Source organism: Capsicum annuum, chromosome 12, assembly GCF_002878395.1.
Source record: "Capsicum annuum cultivar UCD-10X-F1 chromosome 12, UCD10Xv1.1, whole genome shotgun sequence".
NCBI lineage: Eukaryota > Viridiplantae > Streptophyta > Magnoliopsida > Solanales > Solanaceae > Capsicum > Capsicum annuum.
In genome coordinates, this window is record NC_061122.1 from 25555044 (window position 1) to 25573884 (window position 18841).

The following is an 18841-nucleotide window of genomic DNA, read 5'->3' on the forward strand; positions in this document are numbered from 1 at the left end:
CTTTTAATTATTAGGTTTTAAGCTGTTTTTCAGATTACTTTACTTATTTTACGTATTTTCGGTGTTTTGTTGAATTTTTTAATTTTCTTGCTTGGAATTTAATATTTTTACTAGTAGCTTTCATAGTATCACAGTTTGATTTTAGCTAATACAATCAAATGTTAATAATACTTACATTTTTTCTTCACCTTCCTTTAGTTCTATCATAAAAATATGCGAGAAGTGCATGGCATAGTTCAGTGTACAATTTAATTTACTCTGATCCGACGAACAAGGAGCCCCAATTATTGCATGATTTTGTTGTTGTTATTGTTCTTTCTCATGTTTCTTGTGTGATATTCTCCATTTCACATTATTTTGCATTGTTTTGTTGTTATTGGCCCCATATCTATATCCCCTTTCTGCAAACTGTTTCACATGCTTTATTTAAACTGAGACTCAATCATAAATAGTCTCTCTATCTTGGGGGGAATCTGTGTACACTTAACCTTTCCAGACCACACTATCGCATTTGTGGAATTACACTGGGTTATGTTGTTGTTGTTGCAACAAACAAGAAAACCAAATAAAGAGAAAGAAGTGGAGAAGTGAAGAGTGGAGATCATTAGAATTTTGTCATCACTAAAGCGGTATACAAAAGCAAGGCGTAGTAAGCAGCTAGAAAGTCTAATCAAATTAAGAAAAACACAACAGCTTGATGACACTTTTCAAAAATAAAGGACATAATATGGCAGATTAGTTTCCAGTGTCAACTTTCTTTTTATTAGTATTCAGGAACTATAAATGATCCCAATTACAGCAACATGATGAAAACTCATATCTCCATTTCAGTTTGTGACATGTCAATTACCTTATAAATGATCTCACTCAACCGAGATGGCATCGAGCAATCTTTTACCTTCATCGGTCAGCTCTATGTTCTCCATTTTAATCCGCCGACGCATGATAGGACTTGTTTTTTCAGAAGTTTTATAAGTTCTTAACAAGGATTCAAATATGCCAACCCCCAGCTCATCCTTAGACTTCTTCAAAATTTCCACAAAGTGCTCTGCACCATCGACATCTTTATTTTGTTCGAAATGACTCATGAATTTTGTTACGAAGGAAGATGATGGAAGCCACCTGCCACCATCACCCCTTCCAATTGAAACTGCTTTGTCAACACAATCAATTGCTGATTTGATATCCCCATTTTGCAGATAATAATCCATGAAAATCTCCCATGTTTTTGCATTGGGCTTAGCTCCGCTCCTTCGGGCTCGTTCTTTAAGCTGTTCAGCTTTCTCCAGGGAACCTTGTTTAGTGTAAGCTCCTATAAGCACATTTGCTATACGTATGTCATAAGTTGGGTGTCCAGACTCCCATTCCTTGAAGCATTTCTCAGCACCAGGTAAGTCATTCAAGTTCACCAAAACTTGGATCATGTTAAGATAGCTTATGTTTGCTGTTTTGGGAAAAGCAAGCCTCAAAGAACGCCATACACGATATACTTCAAGCAAGCTTCCAACACGGCCATACAGTGTGATCAGAAACTGATAAGCAGTCAAATTGCGGCATACATTTTTCTTCTCCAGTTCCTTGAGTGCCTTCACTGCTTTATCATTTAGGCCAGCATCCGCATAGATCGACGCCAAATTACTATATGTAGTCCAATCTTCAGCAACACGTCCATCCCTCTTCATTTCATCAATAACCCTCTCAACCCCAGAAATGTCATTCACGGAGGAAAGAGCCCTCATCCAGACGTTGTAGGTGTAAGAATCTGGCATAACATCATACGCCTTCATTTCTTGAATAATGGCTGGAATTTTTTCTGGGTGCCCGGTTTTTGTGTAAAGAGTCATCAAGCTGTTGTAAGGCATGGAGCTTAAATCTAACTTAAGTTCTTTCAATTTTTCCAACAAAGCCTCAGCTTTTTCAGTCATTAATTCCTTGCAGTAGCAGTTCAGAAGAGCAGAATAAGTGAGAAGATTTTTCGATGTCTCTGGGAGATTCATAAAATAGCTCTCTGCTGCTCCAATCCCTTTACTCTTGGCAACAAGATCTAGATGTATAGCTTGATCACTGATGGTCTTGTTCATGCCCCTTTTTTCCATTGTTTCTGATAACTGCACATGGCAACTAGCAAATTTAAACATTTCATTTTGCTAAAAGAAAATGGAGGAACCATAAAAAATTTACTTGCTTTCAAGTCACACCTTATAGTACTAAGTACATAACAATTCTAATTAAAATTCTCCGTTGTCGTAATAAGATCTACGAGATAAAATGAATCAACTTTTTGGATTTCTTAGATAGTGATTTAAAATATGTGTTGCATTAAGGTATCATCCCTTAAGCAGTTATTCACTTTTTTATGCAAAGCTGCCACAGAAAGCTAATATGAGAATAAACTCTGAATCTGGCAGTCCTTCGCTTGCTGATTCAAAATCTTCTTTAAACTTAGAAAGGAAAATAAGCTCGGTCAAAACCACGGCAAGGAAAACTATCTTTGCAATATAAGTTGTTCAACATGACCGGAGGAATGCAAGGACAACAGCCAAAGATAAATCTATTCAAAAGGGAATAATGGGTGAAAGGCAAACATGGTCCTTGAATTTCCAACATCAAGGTAAACTAGAATATGCATGAACTGTAAAGCGACTAATCAAGTTCAGATACCTATTTTTATGAGGTAAGATAGAATATGCATGAATTTTTATGCACGACCAGTCACTAACTCTTATTATTTCTCAAGAAAAATGATACTAATACACCAAGTAAGTCATGTTTATATAGGCAGCAGAAAATCCTAATCCTAGACTACTGTTTTAGGTTGTTACTAACCATGTGTTCGTAATCAAAAAGTCAGAAAGTAGAAGAAACATAAATTTATCCCGAGCCCATAATTTGCTTGTCTCAGGATAGAAAGAGAGAATATGCTGTAAAAGCGGCACTTCAATTTACAGAACTTTGGTGAACTCAAATGGCGGAGCAGATCCCACAACACTTACTTTGTTTTGAAAATAATGCAGAAATGAGAGGAGAAACTTTTTCAAATTTCAGTGTTTTTGGTGTCTAAAATTTGAGGCATGCAAGACCTTTAATTTTATAGACAATAAATGGAGAGGTGCAATCTAAAGGTGCCTTGTTGGTGCAATTCAAAAGGTGTTCAATAACATCGTACGATGTGCTCCAAGCAATATTACTTAGCAGATTTCATCCATAGCATGGGTCTTTCGCCCCCAGCCATTCCCGCAGTCAGGCCCACAAACATAACACTAACCGCAATTTTCTAATTGATTGCAGGAAAGAAAGTCGTGAAGCAGATGGATGTTGATCAGCAGGTGAGTCCTGATTTCAGGATGTTACCTGAAATTAAGTTTTGAAGTCTAGCTAGTTTTTTTCATTTATATTCCTTCTTGTTTCGAAAGACTAATGTATTCAACCTGTGAATTTCTAAAGCACTTGCCTTGTCATATCTAGGCCAATGGGAAGAATCACCTCGTGGTTTTTTTTTTGGTCTCTCGTGGGATTTGAACCTGAGACTAGTTGCTACGTTTTAATTTGGTGTCGTTTTCCTTTCCATACCTACTTTGATTTACTGCATTTGCGAAACAGTCTTTCTACCTCCATGGGATAGGGGTAATGTCTGAGTACACTCTACCCTCCGCAGATGTTGCTTTTTTAGTAATAAAAACAAATATATTGTATTTAAACTAACAACGCAATACGAATAGGTAACAACCATCCCCAAAACGACAAAACCTCCAAATGAGGAAATGTACTTTTCAAATCAACAACCTTTTACAGTCTACGCATACAATCTCGAAGATGATAAACAAGAATTGCAGTACAGAAATGCAAATGAAAAAATCATCAATCAAACCTTGAGTGCTGGAGCGTATAAATTGCGTTGACGTAATACTTTAATGGACTTTCCAACTTCCCATTTATAAGCACTTTTATGTGATTTCAAAAACTGATTCACATTTTTCCTAACGTGATTCTCTTCGCTTCCTTCCTTGAATAGATCTTTGTAAAGTGCATTTTCTAAGTATTTTTTTGTAGATCTTTTACCAATGTTCTTCGTTTTCAATGAGAATTTCTGAATAAACGACGTCATTTTGATGCTTTCTTTGTTATGCTGTGATTTGGGGGTTTTGGGATAAACCCTAGGTAGGTAAGGTGAGGAAGATGAACGGAGAATGTGAAAATCGTAAATGGGCTTTTGAAAATGAAACCGGTTACACTTTGGGCCTAGTACAAAGCCCAATAGGACTACAATCCTACATTTTTCTTTTTTAATTACTCCCTCCGTCCCAATTTATATGAGTTAGTTTGATTTGATACAAAGTTTAATAAAGAAAAAAGATTTTTGAAATTTATAGTATGAAATAAATCATCGATGTTCGTTTGACTATAAATCATTTCGTTAGTGATAAAATCGGTATTTTAAAATTAAATTGTTACTAAATACTTATAAAAATATGTCATTATTGACTAAAAAGTAAAACGAGTCATATAAATTGGGATAGGACAATTATGTTTTTATATTTTCCTAGTTATCTTTATTGTCATGGCAGTTTGGTACAAGAGACAAGAGAAACAAATATAATGTAGGATTATTTAAAGACATTAATTGATTTCATGATTATTTATCTCACAATCTATATATAATATTAAGGAAGGTCACAACGAGGATGATGTAACACCTCTCTATGACCTCCATTCCTATTTATCTATTATCTCTTTTTTTTTTTGAAATTTTTATTCTTTTAAATTAATATATTATGTATTAAAAAACTCAAAAGCTACTATCTCACAAAAGATAACTCTTAAATTCTCTTAAACATATTTTAATGTATGTATTGAATTTTAATGAATGTTATAATTCATGTGAGTTAAAATCTTTCCATCTCCCCCATTTTTTCTATTCTCATAAATTCACATTGACTCTTTATTTATAGGTAATGGATGAATGTCAAATTATGTTTTTAATCTCTAAATATTATTCTTTTCTTTTCTTTTTGAGTTTTATCATGCGTCTAATTTATTTAATTTTGTGTTAGTGATTCCCATTTCATTTTTATTGTATGATATCTGCAGGAAGTTTGTCAATGTAACAAATATTGATAATATGGACATAACATCATCCATTTCTTCAATCAGAAACAAGGTATTCAACTTTTTATTTTAAATTTTGCATTTTAAGTTTTAGCCATTCATCTTAGCATTATGATGAAATTCATATTTTCATGAGGAGATTGATGAAGTTTTGAGTTTTTTATTTTAAATTTTGCATTTCAAGTTCTAACTATTCGTCTTAGAATTCTGATGAAGTTTATATTTTCATGAGGAGATCAATGAAGTTTTTAGTGTTCTTCACGGTATTTATTTTTCGCTATCATATTGGAAATATTATGAGTAAGCAGTGTACTAATTAAAAGGTAGCTCCTACTCATCAGTTGCCGCAACACCTTCTGTTTCAATTAGACGATAAAATCTAAAAACAGAGATGTTTAGCCGTTACCATTTGATACACAACCGCTGATTTGGCATAATCTAATTTAGACAAATATGACCGTGGCTATATGCACCTTTTGTACTGGAGAAATTTGACTTTTAGTTCATTACAAATATTGCTTTTGATATTCAAATTGTTAGTACACATAAATATTCATTTTCTCTTTAATTGCAGAGTGTTAGGATTACATAGTTAATAGTGCATATATTTTCTGCTTTGTAACTTATGATAACATTTAGAGATTATTAAGAGAAATCTTAATTATGAGTATTGTGAATTATTTATGCAGAATTTTTTTAAAAAAATATTCAGCCATTTTCTTAAGTAGGATATCATATAGTAGCATTTGTATCTTTTTCCAAAATGAACATGCAATTGATAAAAAGTTATTTTTAAAACATTATATTTATATCTATATCTATATCTATATCTATAATCTATAATATATTAAAAGTGTGAAGGGTCTTAAAAATGTTGTTTGAACTTTTTGCCCTTCATTAAAAGTCCTTACTTTAGACAAAATTGTCTTTGTACTATTTTTTTCTAATATTTAAAAAGTTAAAAATTAATTAAATATATTTATGGTAAAACTTTCCTTATTAGAAGTCATCAGAATTTCAATATTTTTTCCTAATTTAAGAGATAAAAATTAATTAAATATATTTATGGTAAAATCTTTCCTTATTAGAAGTCATCATAATTAATGACAACTGATATTTTTTTCATTATTTTAAGAATTCTAAATCAACTAAATTTGTTTTTTAATAGATTTGAAAAATCTAAAAAAGAAAATATAAAACTATTAGAATGAGGAAAATGTAAGAAATACCAGATTTTTAAAAGTATTAAGTATGTAATAAGAATATAATCAATGATTTTGTAAAGATTTGACTTTAAAAATAAGGAGAGATTTTAAAATAAAAAAAATAATTGTAACACAACAAAGCTTTAAATTGATGCATCTCTCTTAGCTCGGCAACAAGAGAAAGAGGTACTATATGGCAAACGCAAAAGTAATGATCCATCAACAACTTGAAACATCTGGTGGTAAAACATATATGTGTATATGTTTATATTTACATTATTATATTAAAGCGTGAAAGATTTTTAAAAAGTGATTTGAACTTTTGCACTTTATTAAAAATCTCCGTAATAGATAAAATTAATTAATTTTAAGTAAATAAACGTTACACGTGCGAGACACGTGTGGTTAAACCAGTATATATATATATATATATATATAAAGAGAGAGAGAGAGAGAGATTACAAGAAGACATGAGACCTTTCTACGAACAACCTTTAAATTTATTAGTTTAATTAGTTGAATGAATGGTATTTTCAATTAATTCTTCATTAATAATATAACTGCGCGAAGCGTATACAATTTCACTAGTTTATAATAAAAGAATAAGATAAGACATTCTCTATTTCTATTGTATAAGCCAACAAGAAAAGGAAACATCACTGCATTATAGAGTTATACCAACAACATTGTATAATGGTATCATTCAGCCCTGGACTATCATAATATATAAGTATTGTACATTAGGCTATAGAAAATGTACATTGGACAATTTAAATTTATTGCATTTTGTGGTCCTTTTTAATTGGTGGTTGAACACGTGGAAGAGTTTTACATCCACGTGTTTACCAGCAACTATATACTTATACTAGTCGGCTTACGTCGTGCTACGTACTGCCCAATGTTGATCCTTAAAATTTTTACGTTATGTATAATTCTATCATTTAATTAAAACCTTCATTTGTTTGGTTGATAAATTCTAAGTTAGACATATATTATTATATTTAGAATGATGAAATTTACATAACAATATTTTAAGTTGTTCAAACTTTTGTGTCTGTAATAGTCAATTATATTTTTTTTAATAATTTAAGTTTTTAATTATTGTGATTTATAATATTTTTTCTTCTATTATACTAATTAGAAGTGACATAGTAAAATTATTATAACAAAAATTTATGAATTTTTTTAAAGTGGTCCTATATAAGACGTCAAGTTAATTTAAAATATCAAAAAATAATTTATCATTTTATGCCTATTTTATCTTTTTTAATTAAATATTATTAATTTTTTAATACTTAAATGACTTATAAAAACATCAAAAACTAATTTATTATTTTTATTAAATATATTAACTTTTTAATACTTAAATGACTTATAATAATTAATTATGAGTGATATGGTAAAATCACGGTTGAAACAGTAATGTCATAAGTGTTTATTTTAAAATTTTTATTACGTAAATGACTTATAATAATAAATTAGGAATAATATTATAAAATTACGGTTGAAGCAGCTGAAACAGACATGCCGAGTATGAACATCTTTCCTAGTCGACTTACGTCGTGCTACGCACGACCCAATGTTGATTCTTAAAAATTCTACTTTACGTATAATTCTAATTTTGTTATGAAATATAAAGCAAGAATAATAAAATATAAAGCAAGAACAAGAATAAATGATAGAAAGAAGAGGGGAGACTTCTTTATTTCTCTTTAGGATGAGATATTATCAGATTATATGATTGAGAATACAATGAACAAAACCCCTCTATTTATAGAGGAAAATACTCATAGTTTTTGACTAAAAGACAGATACTTCAAATCCTGATAGATATCAACTAGATCTTGATAGATCTTATTAAATCTTGATAGACATTCACTATAATGTAAATACATTTATAATACTCCCTCTTGAATGTCTAGATAGATAACGTGCCCCGTTAAAATCTTACTAGAAAAAATCCAGTGAGAAAAATATCTAGTGAAGAAAAAAGAGTATATATTTCTAATAATATGCATATAGGCTGTCTCATTAAAAATCTTACAAAGAAAACTCAGTGAAACAAAATCTCGTAAGGGAAAAAGAGTACAACGTGTATTAACTCCCCCTAATAAGAACATCCTTGAGTCTTTGCATCCCGATCTTGTGAATCATCTTCTTGAAAGTTGTAGTTGGAAGAGCGTTGGTGAATAAATCAATCACATTATCACTTGAACGAATCTGTTGCACACTAATATCACCATTCTTTTGTAGCTCATGTGTATATAAAAGTTTTGATGAAGTGTGCTTCGTTCTATCTCCTTTGATGAATCCTCCATTAAGATGTGTTATGCATGCTGTATTATCTCTGTATAAGATTGTGGGTACAGTGTCATATTTCAAATCACATTTTTCTCGAATGAGATGTATCATGGACCTCAACCACAAACATTCTCGGTTCGCTTCATGAATATCGATTATCTCAGCATGATTCGATGTAGTGGCTAGATAGAATGCTTTGTATATTTTCAAGATATGACAGTACCACCACATATAAACACATAGCCTGTTTGAGAGCTTTATATGGGTCAAATAAGTACCAAACATCAGCATAACCAACAAGATCGAGACTGCAGCTTTAGAATAAAATAAGCTCATGTGTTTTATCCTGTTCTGATGTTTCCTAGTAGGAGCAGAAATATACCTTGCTAACAAATTGACTGAAAAGGCTATATCAAGTCTTCTAGTATTTGCAAGATACACGAGTGCACCACTTGCACTAAGATATGGTACTTCATAACCAATCTAATTCAGTATATTTCTCAATTTATAAAATAATCTATTATTTTGAAAACTCTTCAAGAGTTTCAATAATTTTCAATCTATAAGCTTATACAATATAAGGATTATCAATAAGTTTCCCACAATTTTTTATATGTTGAATCCTTAAAGAAGTTTTCATATAAATTTTGTCAAATAACAATATTCAACATTTCGTGTGTGACATTTTCAAGTGTCTGGACTGCAAATCAAATAAGTTTTACTCTTACTAAGATGCATCCTTTCATGTCACTTGATTAATGTTTCTATGTCAACATGCTTAAATTAACGTAGAATTCAGATCCTCGTAATCTTTTACAATATTGTGCCAATATTGTATCAAAGATATCATTGATGATATATCATTTCGTATTGGTTCACAGTATGACATAACAATTTGAGATCTCATCACTTCATTATTTTCAGATATTTGAACCTCTCATAAGGTTTCATGAAGTGTTTTATCGTAGGCTCTTCAAGAGCATATTGTCTTCTTATTATGATTATTTGCTCCTTATCCTTTTTAAGGATTATTTTATTTGGAATCAATTGGTCTACCACGCTTCACGTATGCGTAGATTTTGTCCTTTATGGCAAAAAAATAGGAACACTTGCAGCTTAGATATGAGATTAAATTCGAGTCAGTAAATGCTTCTGGCATATGACTTGAATTATTCTTTTAATGAGGATCTGATGATAATTCCTAACACACCTTATAGCTGCTTATATTCTCCCTCTTATGTTAGGAAAACTAACATACATCCTCCATATTCTTTGAGGAATCATCTTTGTGCATCATGGTATATTCATTAATCGTATACCGTACATTAGAACTATTAGATGGACAACGTGTGATTCCTGACTCAGAATTAACTTTGAAGGAAAATTAATCATAATTTATTGGTTTGATGCATACAAGTACTATTGTATATAATATTTCAAACCAACACATGAAGTTTTTGTTCTAATTAGTAATGGTTTAGCTATTTATCAAAGAAATTCAATGCCAAACTATCATCATTAAGAATTGTCTTGATTATACAATTTGAAAGTTATGATGTTAAATCAATTTTATTAAGAAAGCAACTTTATGAATGTCAAATGCAGGTTGACAATGAATGTACATGTGATCATTTTATTGATGCATCTTAATAGATCACATGATCGGTGAACGGATCAATATTCACCTTTTATACTTTTTAGATTTTGAGGGATCCAATCCCAAAATTAGTTGGTCCAACCAACTTATCGTGAGAATAAACAACATTAAAAGTTCATGAAGAGTTTTCTAGTTCTTCAATATACGTTTAATACTCAATATGCACATTTTCGGAATGTAACAATCGTTCATGTCAATTTATGAACTTTTATACTAGTAAACTCTAAGTTTAGCATGACATGTATTTTTTTTTCTTTAGTAAATTTCAGATTTACTATTACATGAATAAATTTTTGAATTTACTACTTCAAAAATAGATTTCAAAATAACTCTTCTCAATTATTTTGTCTCTTTCGGAGGTGAGTTATGATACCACCACAATTAAGTATACATTTGTATTGAAACAATCGAAACTCTCATTCCCCAGGAATGGAATATAATCGTGCCTTAAGTCTATCAAATTTTGATAGCTTATAACCTCTTTCATGATACTGCTACTTCAGAAGCAAATCGAGGCATACATATAATGTAGAGAATTTTTCTCTAACATATCTTATGATCATAATATGCATGTAAAAATATCATCACTTTTGATGATCATTATCATATTGTCCCTCCACGCATATATTCGTGCATTCAATCACTTGTCTTCTTTCAGACATATTATGCATTACTATCGCATTCACTTTAGGAATGGAGCATATTCAATAGGACACGTTTCATAACTTTTCATGAAATACACATTATTTTACCTTATCCATCATTATATCATCAATATGATGCATTGAGATTCAAACTCAACGTCTTATCCATTTAAAGACGTCTTAGACATAAATTGATCGTCTTAGCCATCATTATATCTTTAACAATATTGCTCTTCAAAAACAAATACAAGTAACAAATAATACTCGTTAGTTAGAATCACCACTGATGTTAGTCAATTAGTTGTGACTTCGAGAATAGCTGAATAATTTGGGTTGAAAAATGAACAAAACTATACGTTGCTTTTGAAATATGAATCTAAAAAAACTATAAAAAGAAATGCTAGTTCATATTGATTCATGAACGAATTTGCAGTTGTTCTTTAACATACAGTTACGTAAGTTTACAGTACTACTATTGAGTTAATGTAAAAGTGATTCAATAATAAAATTATCACTACTTACAAAAGTCATACGAATCATTAATATGAGCAACTAAAAATGCATGAATCAGCATAAACTTTTTCTTTTTAAAATTGAAAATTAATTTAAAAACAAGTATGATTGTCAATTTACTGAAGTCTTTTATCACAGTATTTCAAGAACAAAGGCAACTTCTTAATAAAATAAGCCTTACGTCTAAATCAATTTCTTACCGTATAAAAGATTCAAGTTTACCGTACAGATCTCAATTGGTAAGAGACTCAGACGGTAGAATCTTGTGCTGATAACATGTTATGAAATATAAAGCAAGAATAAGAAAATATAAAGTAAAAACAAGAATAAACGATAGAAAGAAGAGGGGAGACTTCTTTATTTCTTTTTAGGACGAGATATCATCATATTATATGATTGAGAATACAATAAAAAAAATCCCTCTATTTATAGAGGAAAATACTCCTAGTTTCTGACTAAAAGACAGATACTTCAAATCCTGATACATATCAACTAGATCTTGATAGATCTTATTAGATCTTGATAGACATTTACTATAATGTAAATACATTTATAATACATTTAATTAAAACCTTTATTTATTTGGTTGATAAATTCTAAGTTAGACATATATTATTATATTTAGATTGATGAAATTTGTATAACAATATTTTAAGTTGTTCAACTTTTATGGCATTGATAGTCAATTATATATTTTTAAATAATTTAAGTTTTTAATTATTGTGATTTATAATATTTTTTCTTCTATTCTTCTAATTAGAGGTGACATAGTAAAATTATTATAACAAATACTCGTGAATTTATTTTTAAGTGGTCCCATATAAGACGTCAAGTTAATTTAAAACATCAAAAAGTAATTTATCATTTTATGCCTATTTTATCTTTTTAATTAAATATTATTAATTTTTTCATACTTAAATGACTTATAAAATATCAAAAAATAATTTATTATTTTACATCTATTTTGTTTTTTTATTAAATATTTTTTTAATACTTAAATGACTTATAATAATTAATTATGAATGATATTGTAAAATTACGGTTGAAACAACTGAAATAATAATGTCATAAATGTCTATTTTAATTTTTTATTAAAATTTTTAATACATACATAACTTATAATAATTAATTAGGGTTAATATAGTAAAATCAAGATTGAAGTAGCTGCAACAGGCATGTCGACCATGAATAGCCTGCTTCAGCTACTTATTATGACTTCATTGTGACTTATTACATAGGATAGTAAAGGATAATAACTATGTACTCAAGAAATGTGTTTCTCCCGCTTCTTCCTCTTCAAGAAAGACCTCAATTTGAAGATTGAAATTACTACAACATAGGTTACTTGAAGGTTCAATTTGGCTTTACCGTGCTTTCTGTTATTTGTATGACTTTTCTCCTCCTATTTTCGAAATTTGTTGCTTCTTAATTCCAGAAACTACGCGTTGCTAGCCATAGTTGTTTTTATTCTCCTTTTCTTTTGAAAAATTACTACATGCATGTTTATAATTTTTCCTTATTTGGATTGGTTATTTCAAAATAAATATGTACGTACATAATTTGTGTTTCTGATTTTGGTTGTGTAAATTGATATGTGTGGAGTGAAAGGAGGCTTCTCTTGAATTTATTTTTCTTTCAATGTGAGTGATCCTATAAATGACTTTGCTATTATGATGTTGTTATACATCGATACAACTAAGGTGTTTGGTGAAAAGAAAAACTTTTGTAAAGCACTATTTGATTGTTTAACTCTAATTATTTCAATGTTTGATTAGTGTTGTTTGTTTTTTGATTTTTAGTCTCAAATTCATATTATTATATTCATATTATGTGAGGTGGATAGTTTAGAACAGGAAGTTGAAGGTCTTGGTATGCGCACAGATATAAGTTGCATAATAATTGTCTATCAAGATGAATTGGGTGGCCTTAAAGTTAGTCAAAGGATGGACAGTGGGTGGATATTTTGCCATGTGAAGGAACTTGTGGTAAATATTGGTGACACGCTGCAAGCTTGGAGCAATGACAAGCTAAGATCCTCTGAGCACCATGTCGTTCTGAAGAAACTAATGAATTATTTTTCTTTAGTTTTCTTTTGCTACTTTAAGGATGAGAAGGTGATCTTGGCACCTGATGAAGTAGTTGGTGAAGAAAATTCAAGAATCTACTAGTCGTTCGTTTGCTATGACTATTTAAAGTTTAGAGTGAACAATGAGAAAGGTAAATTTGAGAAAGTTGTTTTCATAGTTAATGACTTTGTTAGGATTGGATCCAAATTAAAGTAGAAGCATGGTTGTCATTATTTGAGTAGTTAGTTGATAAACTTGTACATCTCTTCATGTTCCATCATTGCAACATAGGTATCTAGGAGTTCTGTTTGTGTTTGTTTTTGTTTTTATATAACATTATGTCTTTTTATTAATGATATTATTTGCAAGTTACTTGTAAGTGCATTAGTGAATGATAAGATGTATCTAGAAGGACTTTGACTTGACATAGATAATAACTAAAAGCATGTATAGTTGGAAGTCCAACTTCCAACTCATACTTCTGGCTAAATTCTATGTTTGCGCACTTTACACTTTTAGTTTCTTAATCATCTACATTTGCAAAGGGCATATTCTTGAAGTAGAATAAATGGTCATGCTTAATGTTTATGCTTAAAGGATTTGCATGTCTACTTTAGCAAAGATAGAACTTGGTGCATCATATTTTTGGCTTTGAAAATTTTGCACCTTCGGCTTTTTCTTTGTGTGAACCTCTCTTTTTTAGCTGGGAATGGAAGTATGAATAGATGAGGTTACATTTATGCATTTAAATTGCTAATAAACACCAGGACAATGAGTATTGTCTCATACATTTTCACTATACTTTTTTGACCTTTTATATTTCTCCGCAGCCTTAATGTGGATAGTTATACTGACTTATAAACTTTAATCGCAAGAAAAAATCCCTTTGCTTAAATTTTATTACAATGTTTTGATGCATCAGTAACCAAGTGCCATTCAAAACTAGCAAGAAGAAGTAATATGTAAAAGCTTTTGAAAGTTTCAAGGTGTTGGGCCTTTCGTATAAACAAGTTGTGAGGATAGGCATCATTTTTACATGTACTTCTTTTCGCTTGACACCAAGGACAGACTGCCATATTTGGTAAACAAGGTTAGTTATGAATCTTGTTTGTTGGAGTGACACCTACGGTATCAGAAGGTTGGAGTTAGTAAATTTCGTACCCCTAAATTTAAAGTATCATTTGGGTTTGATATTTCTAATGTTCTGAAAGGGCTTGGCGTGGTATTATCTTTCTCTGGTAATGGCCTCACAGAAATGGTAGACTCCATTGTTGGCAGTAACCTTTATGTTTATAGCATCTTTCACAAGTCATTTACTGAGGTAAATGAAAAGGGAACAGAAGCTGCCACTGCAACTGCTGGTGTTGTTAAACTACTGAGAATACTTGCTTACTATTAAAATTTATGCAAATCTTATAACAACATATATTTTTCTATTTGCAGTTATAACTTAGCTCCATCTGTTCTTCTTCTATTGTTCCTTTTCTTCTTGGCGTCGTTCTTCCAGACAGAGACTTTAGTTGTGAACTACTGGTTCACTATATTGACAATTTGCCCAAAGGAATAAGCTGTCGGCTTATCTTGAAGAATAGATGCTAGCTCACTTATGTTTAAGGTTCAAAACTAATTCAGAAGGTCTACAACAACAAAAAACTCTTGAAACACTATCAAAAGTTATTCGATTTGGTATTTCACATTATCTGAGGTTCCAAACAGATTTGGAAGGTTTGCAGTACCACCAACCTCTTGAAACACTACCAAAAACTATTCAATCTGTCATTTCACATTATCTGTTCTTTTTTCTAGTATGATTGATTGTAGGCTCATGATTGTGATTTTTTCCTCTTAAATTTGCTTCAAAATCAGTACGCTTTGAATTTTTCAATACTACCGTGTCTAGTTGTACATTTAGATAAATAGTGATTTTCCTCTACCCTTTTTGAGGTTATAGATTGGATTATCTTTATGATGTGAAAACTAATGTGTTGATTTTAGTTTTTTTAATGTAACTAACACTTTGAACCTATTAAACATGGTTGAAAAGAGTAGAATATATAGAATATATACCTGAGCTAATAAATTTGGAATTGAAGAATAGGCGAATGAATGATTGATTTGGAATTTTGTTAGTGAGCTAAGGAAAAATATTTTCCTTGTTGAGTTGTATATCAGAAAATTTGAATCTGTAAAGTTGCTTGTTGCATTGGCTCTTGTTGTGATTTATAGTATTATCTTTGTTTCTGTTTTATTACTGTTTAATTGGTTCAGTAAACAAATCTATGAGAATGTACACGTCAAGGCAAAAGATTCAAAATTCAGCGAGGTATGTGTGCTCTATTCTATGTTATACTAAATTTAATGGCCTCTACTCTATGTGGTAGTTAGTATGAAATCTTCATATTTTAGTAACTGCCTATCAGGATATTGCAGTCAAATTGATGTATCAGGAGGAAAAAGGAAAGCTATTGTTATCCATATGCCTTACAGACTGAGGAAAGCTTGGAGTTTGAGAAGAAATTCAATGGCAAGGTAGCTACACTTTGGTGAATCGGATAGAATTTGTTGAAATAAAAGGCTAGAATGAAGATAAAGTCTCATAAATATGTTGGTTTTATTCAGGGTGATCGAAACCTGCCGCTTAAGACCTGAGGGTTTCTCCCCTAAATTGGGTGAAAATCTGAAGCTATTGTACTGATATTAGTCGCACCGATGCTAATGTAGATACATCAGTTGATGCTGTGAAAATTGCAAAATTATTATTCTGCTAAACTTAACTTCCTTCCCCTCTCCATTTGTTTGTAAATTAATATGTCAGGCCCGTGCTGAGCACGGATAGTGCCCATCTAGTGTCATATATAAGGTGAAATATCTCAGTTCAGCTCCACATAGTCACAAGAAATAAAAAAAGATTAATTTGTATTTATTATTACACACAACATTTTTAAATATTATTTTTTTCTATTTCGAAAACAAAAAATACATTTTTAAAATTTCATGCTAAAATATGACCAAATGGCACCAAAATATCATGTTTACTTTGATGGGCAAGTAATATTATATGGAGCTAGTTATTTATTTCATTCATATATGTTTTACAGAAATACCGGTAATTTGATCAACAAAGACACCATAGTAAATACATGTATCATAAGAAAATTGAAGGAAATGTGTCTTTTAAGTCTTGAATGAAGGATTGGTGACATTGACCAACTTAAAGGGTCAAACATCACTAGGAAACTTGATTAACTTAATTGTGAACTTGATTAATATTTTTACAACTTTCTAATCTTTTAAAAAATACAAATTAACCCAACCCACACCCCTCTTCAATCCAAATCAACCAGTTTCTCTCCTCTCTTTCGAGACAACTTCTCTCAACTCTCTCCCAACCAACAGTTCTAGAATTTTTCTCTTTTCAATCCTCAGTGACTTAAACCTCCGACGATAAATAGTTGGGCTTCGAGTTCCTTTTCGACTTCAACCTTCAATCGGCGTGACAACCTTGCTCTCCGGCAACAACATCTTTGAATTCTTCATCGTTCCTTTTTTTCTTTCACAGGTAAAAATTTATGGCCTTTTTAGTTTTGAAGAAAATGAGGAACTTGAGCCAGCTTCTCTTATAGTATTGGTTAACAATTTCAATATTTGTTGCTTTAATTTAAAATTTGATCTGAATAAAATTCTAATTTCTGATATTTCTTTCCTTCTCTTTTCGAAGTGAATTATAATTTTTTGTAGCATTTTTTTAAAGTTTGATTTTCATTGTTTGTGTTTATACAAACAAAACAACGGTTTAGGTTGATTTGTTCTTTTTTTGTTCTTGGTAAAAATGGCGATATTGGTATTTTCTGTTGAACAAAATCGTGCCACTATTTTTTTTCGAACAGATTATTCATTTGGCGCAACATATTAACCATCTTATGCAACAGATTTTTTATATGATATAACAGATCAATCATCTGATGCAACAGAGAAACCATCGAATAGAAAATTTGATACAACAGATTTATCATATGATGCAATAGTTTAACTATCTGATGCAATAGATTAACCATATGTTGCAACAGATTAACCATTTAATGCAACAAATTTACTATTAGATGCAACAGAGGAACTATCGAATAAAAAATCTGATGCAATAGATTAACCATCTGATGCAATGGATGAACCATAGGATTAAAGATCTGATACAACAGATGAACTTCTTGTTGGATAAAATCCAATCAACTCTTCCAACAGGACATGTCCAAGACTTAATTTTTCCAACTGATCATTCATATGTCGCGATAGACGACCCTTCTGTTAGAAGACATCTAAACAATATTAACTGTTGATAACTATTTCAATAGATCACTCATGTGTTGCAACAGATGTTTGACCTGTTGCACAAACCATTCATCTTTCTCAATAGGTGAGTGATATATTTTGTATAGTCGCAATAGATTACTCAGCCGTTGCTCCAGGTTAGTTAATTATTTTGACAGATCACTCATATGTTATAACAGATGTGTGACCTGTTGCACAGACCATTTATCCTTCTCAACAGATAAGTGATATATTTTGTATTGTCATAATAGATTACTCAGCCATTGCTATAGGTCATTTAACTGTTCCAACAAATTACTCATATATTGCAATAGATGATGTTACAACAGATGTGTGATCTTTTACACAGATCATTTATTTTTTTCAACAGATGAGTGATATGAATTGTATTATTGTAATAAATTACTTATTCATTGTAACAGGTTATTTAACCATTCCAATAGATCACTCATATGTTGTAATAATGTGTGATCTGTTGCATAGACCATTCATCTATCTCAAAAGACGAGTGATATATTTTATATTATTGCAACAGATTACTCATCTGCTGCAACAGGTTGGTTGTATGCTGTAATTGATATACTACGTTGTGCAACAGATTAATGATCTGTTGGAACTATTATTTTACTGTTTTGCTTGTTAGATTTACTGTTATCCTTTTTTAACGATGCATTAATTAACTATAATATATTTTTTATGTTCCTATTAATTTTAGATAATATGGCTCCCAAAAAAATAAAAACCAAATCAAGTCCAAGTAAAGGAACAAGTGAAGCAGCTAGGCTATATCCACCACTTTATGAGCTTGCTTTACAAGCGTTATCTCAATCAGGAGCAGAATATGATGAACACGGGGAAGAGAAATGTTTAAAAGAGATGATCTAAATGCTAATAGCCCTTCCACCGAAGAGTTGGTCAAAACCTTCAGCATTGATCATTATCCCATGAGAATATAGTGCGATGGTGCCATATATTTAACGGGTGATTTCGTGGTTAAGTCAGTCATGGGAAAATCTTTCGACA

General features: G+C 30.7%; 1 protein-coding gene across 1 annotated transcript; it reads right to left on the reverse strand.

Annotated features, from left to right (window-relative positions):
• Positions 1-675: 675 nt before the first annotated feature.
• Positions 676-4213, reverse strand: LOC107851245 (pentatricopeptide repeat-containing protein At1g60770). Its single transcript, XM_016696195.2, has 2 exons — positions 3869-4213; positions 676-2108 (listed from the first exon to the last, which is right to left on the reverse strand). Exons 1-2 carry the CDS (start codon positions 4103-4105, stop codon positions 864-866), a joined length of 1482 nt encoding a protein of 493 aa, XP_016551681.1. The 5' UTR covers positions 4106-4213; the 3' UTR covers positions 676-863.
• Positions 4214-18841: the final 14628 nt, after the last annotated feature.

Excerpts from the sequence above, each read along its gene's own strand:
- LOC107851245 (XM_016696195.2), bottom strand. The coding sequence starts at position 4,105 with ATGACGTCGTTTATTCAGAAATTCTCATTGAAAACGAAGAACATTGGT. Across the intron at positions 2,109-3,868 it reads TATACGCTCCAGCACTCAAG|TTATCAGAAACAATGGAAAA; the intron begins GTTTGATTGATG and ends TGCCATGTGCAG.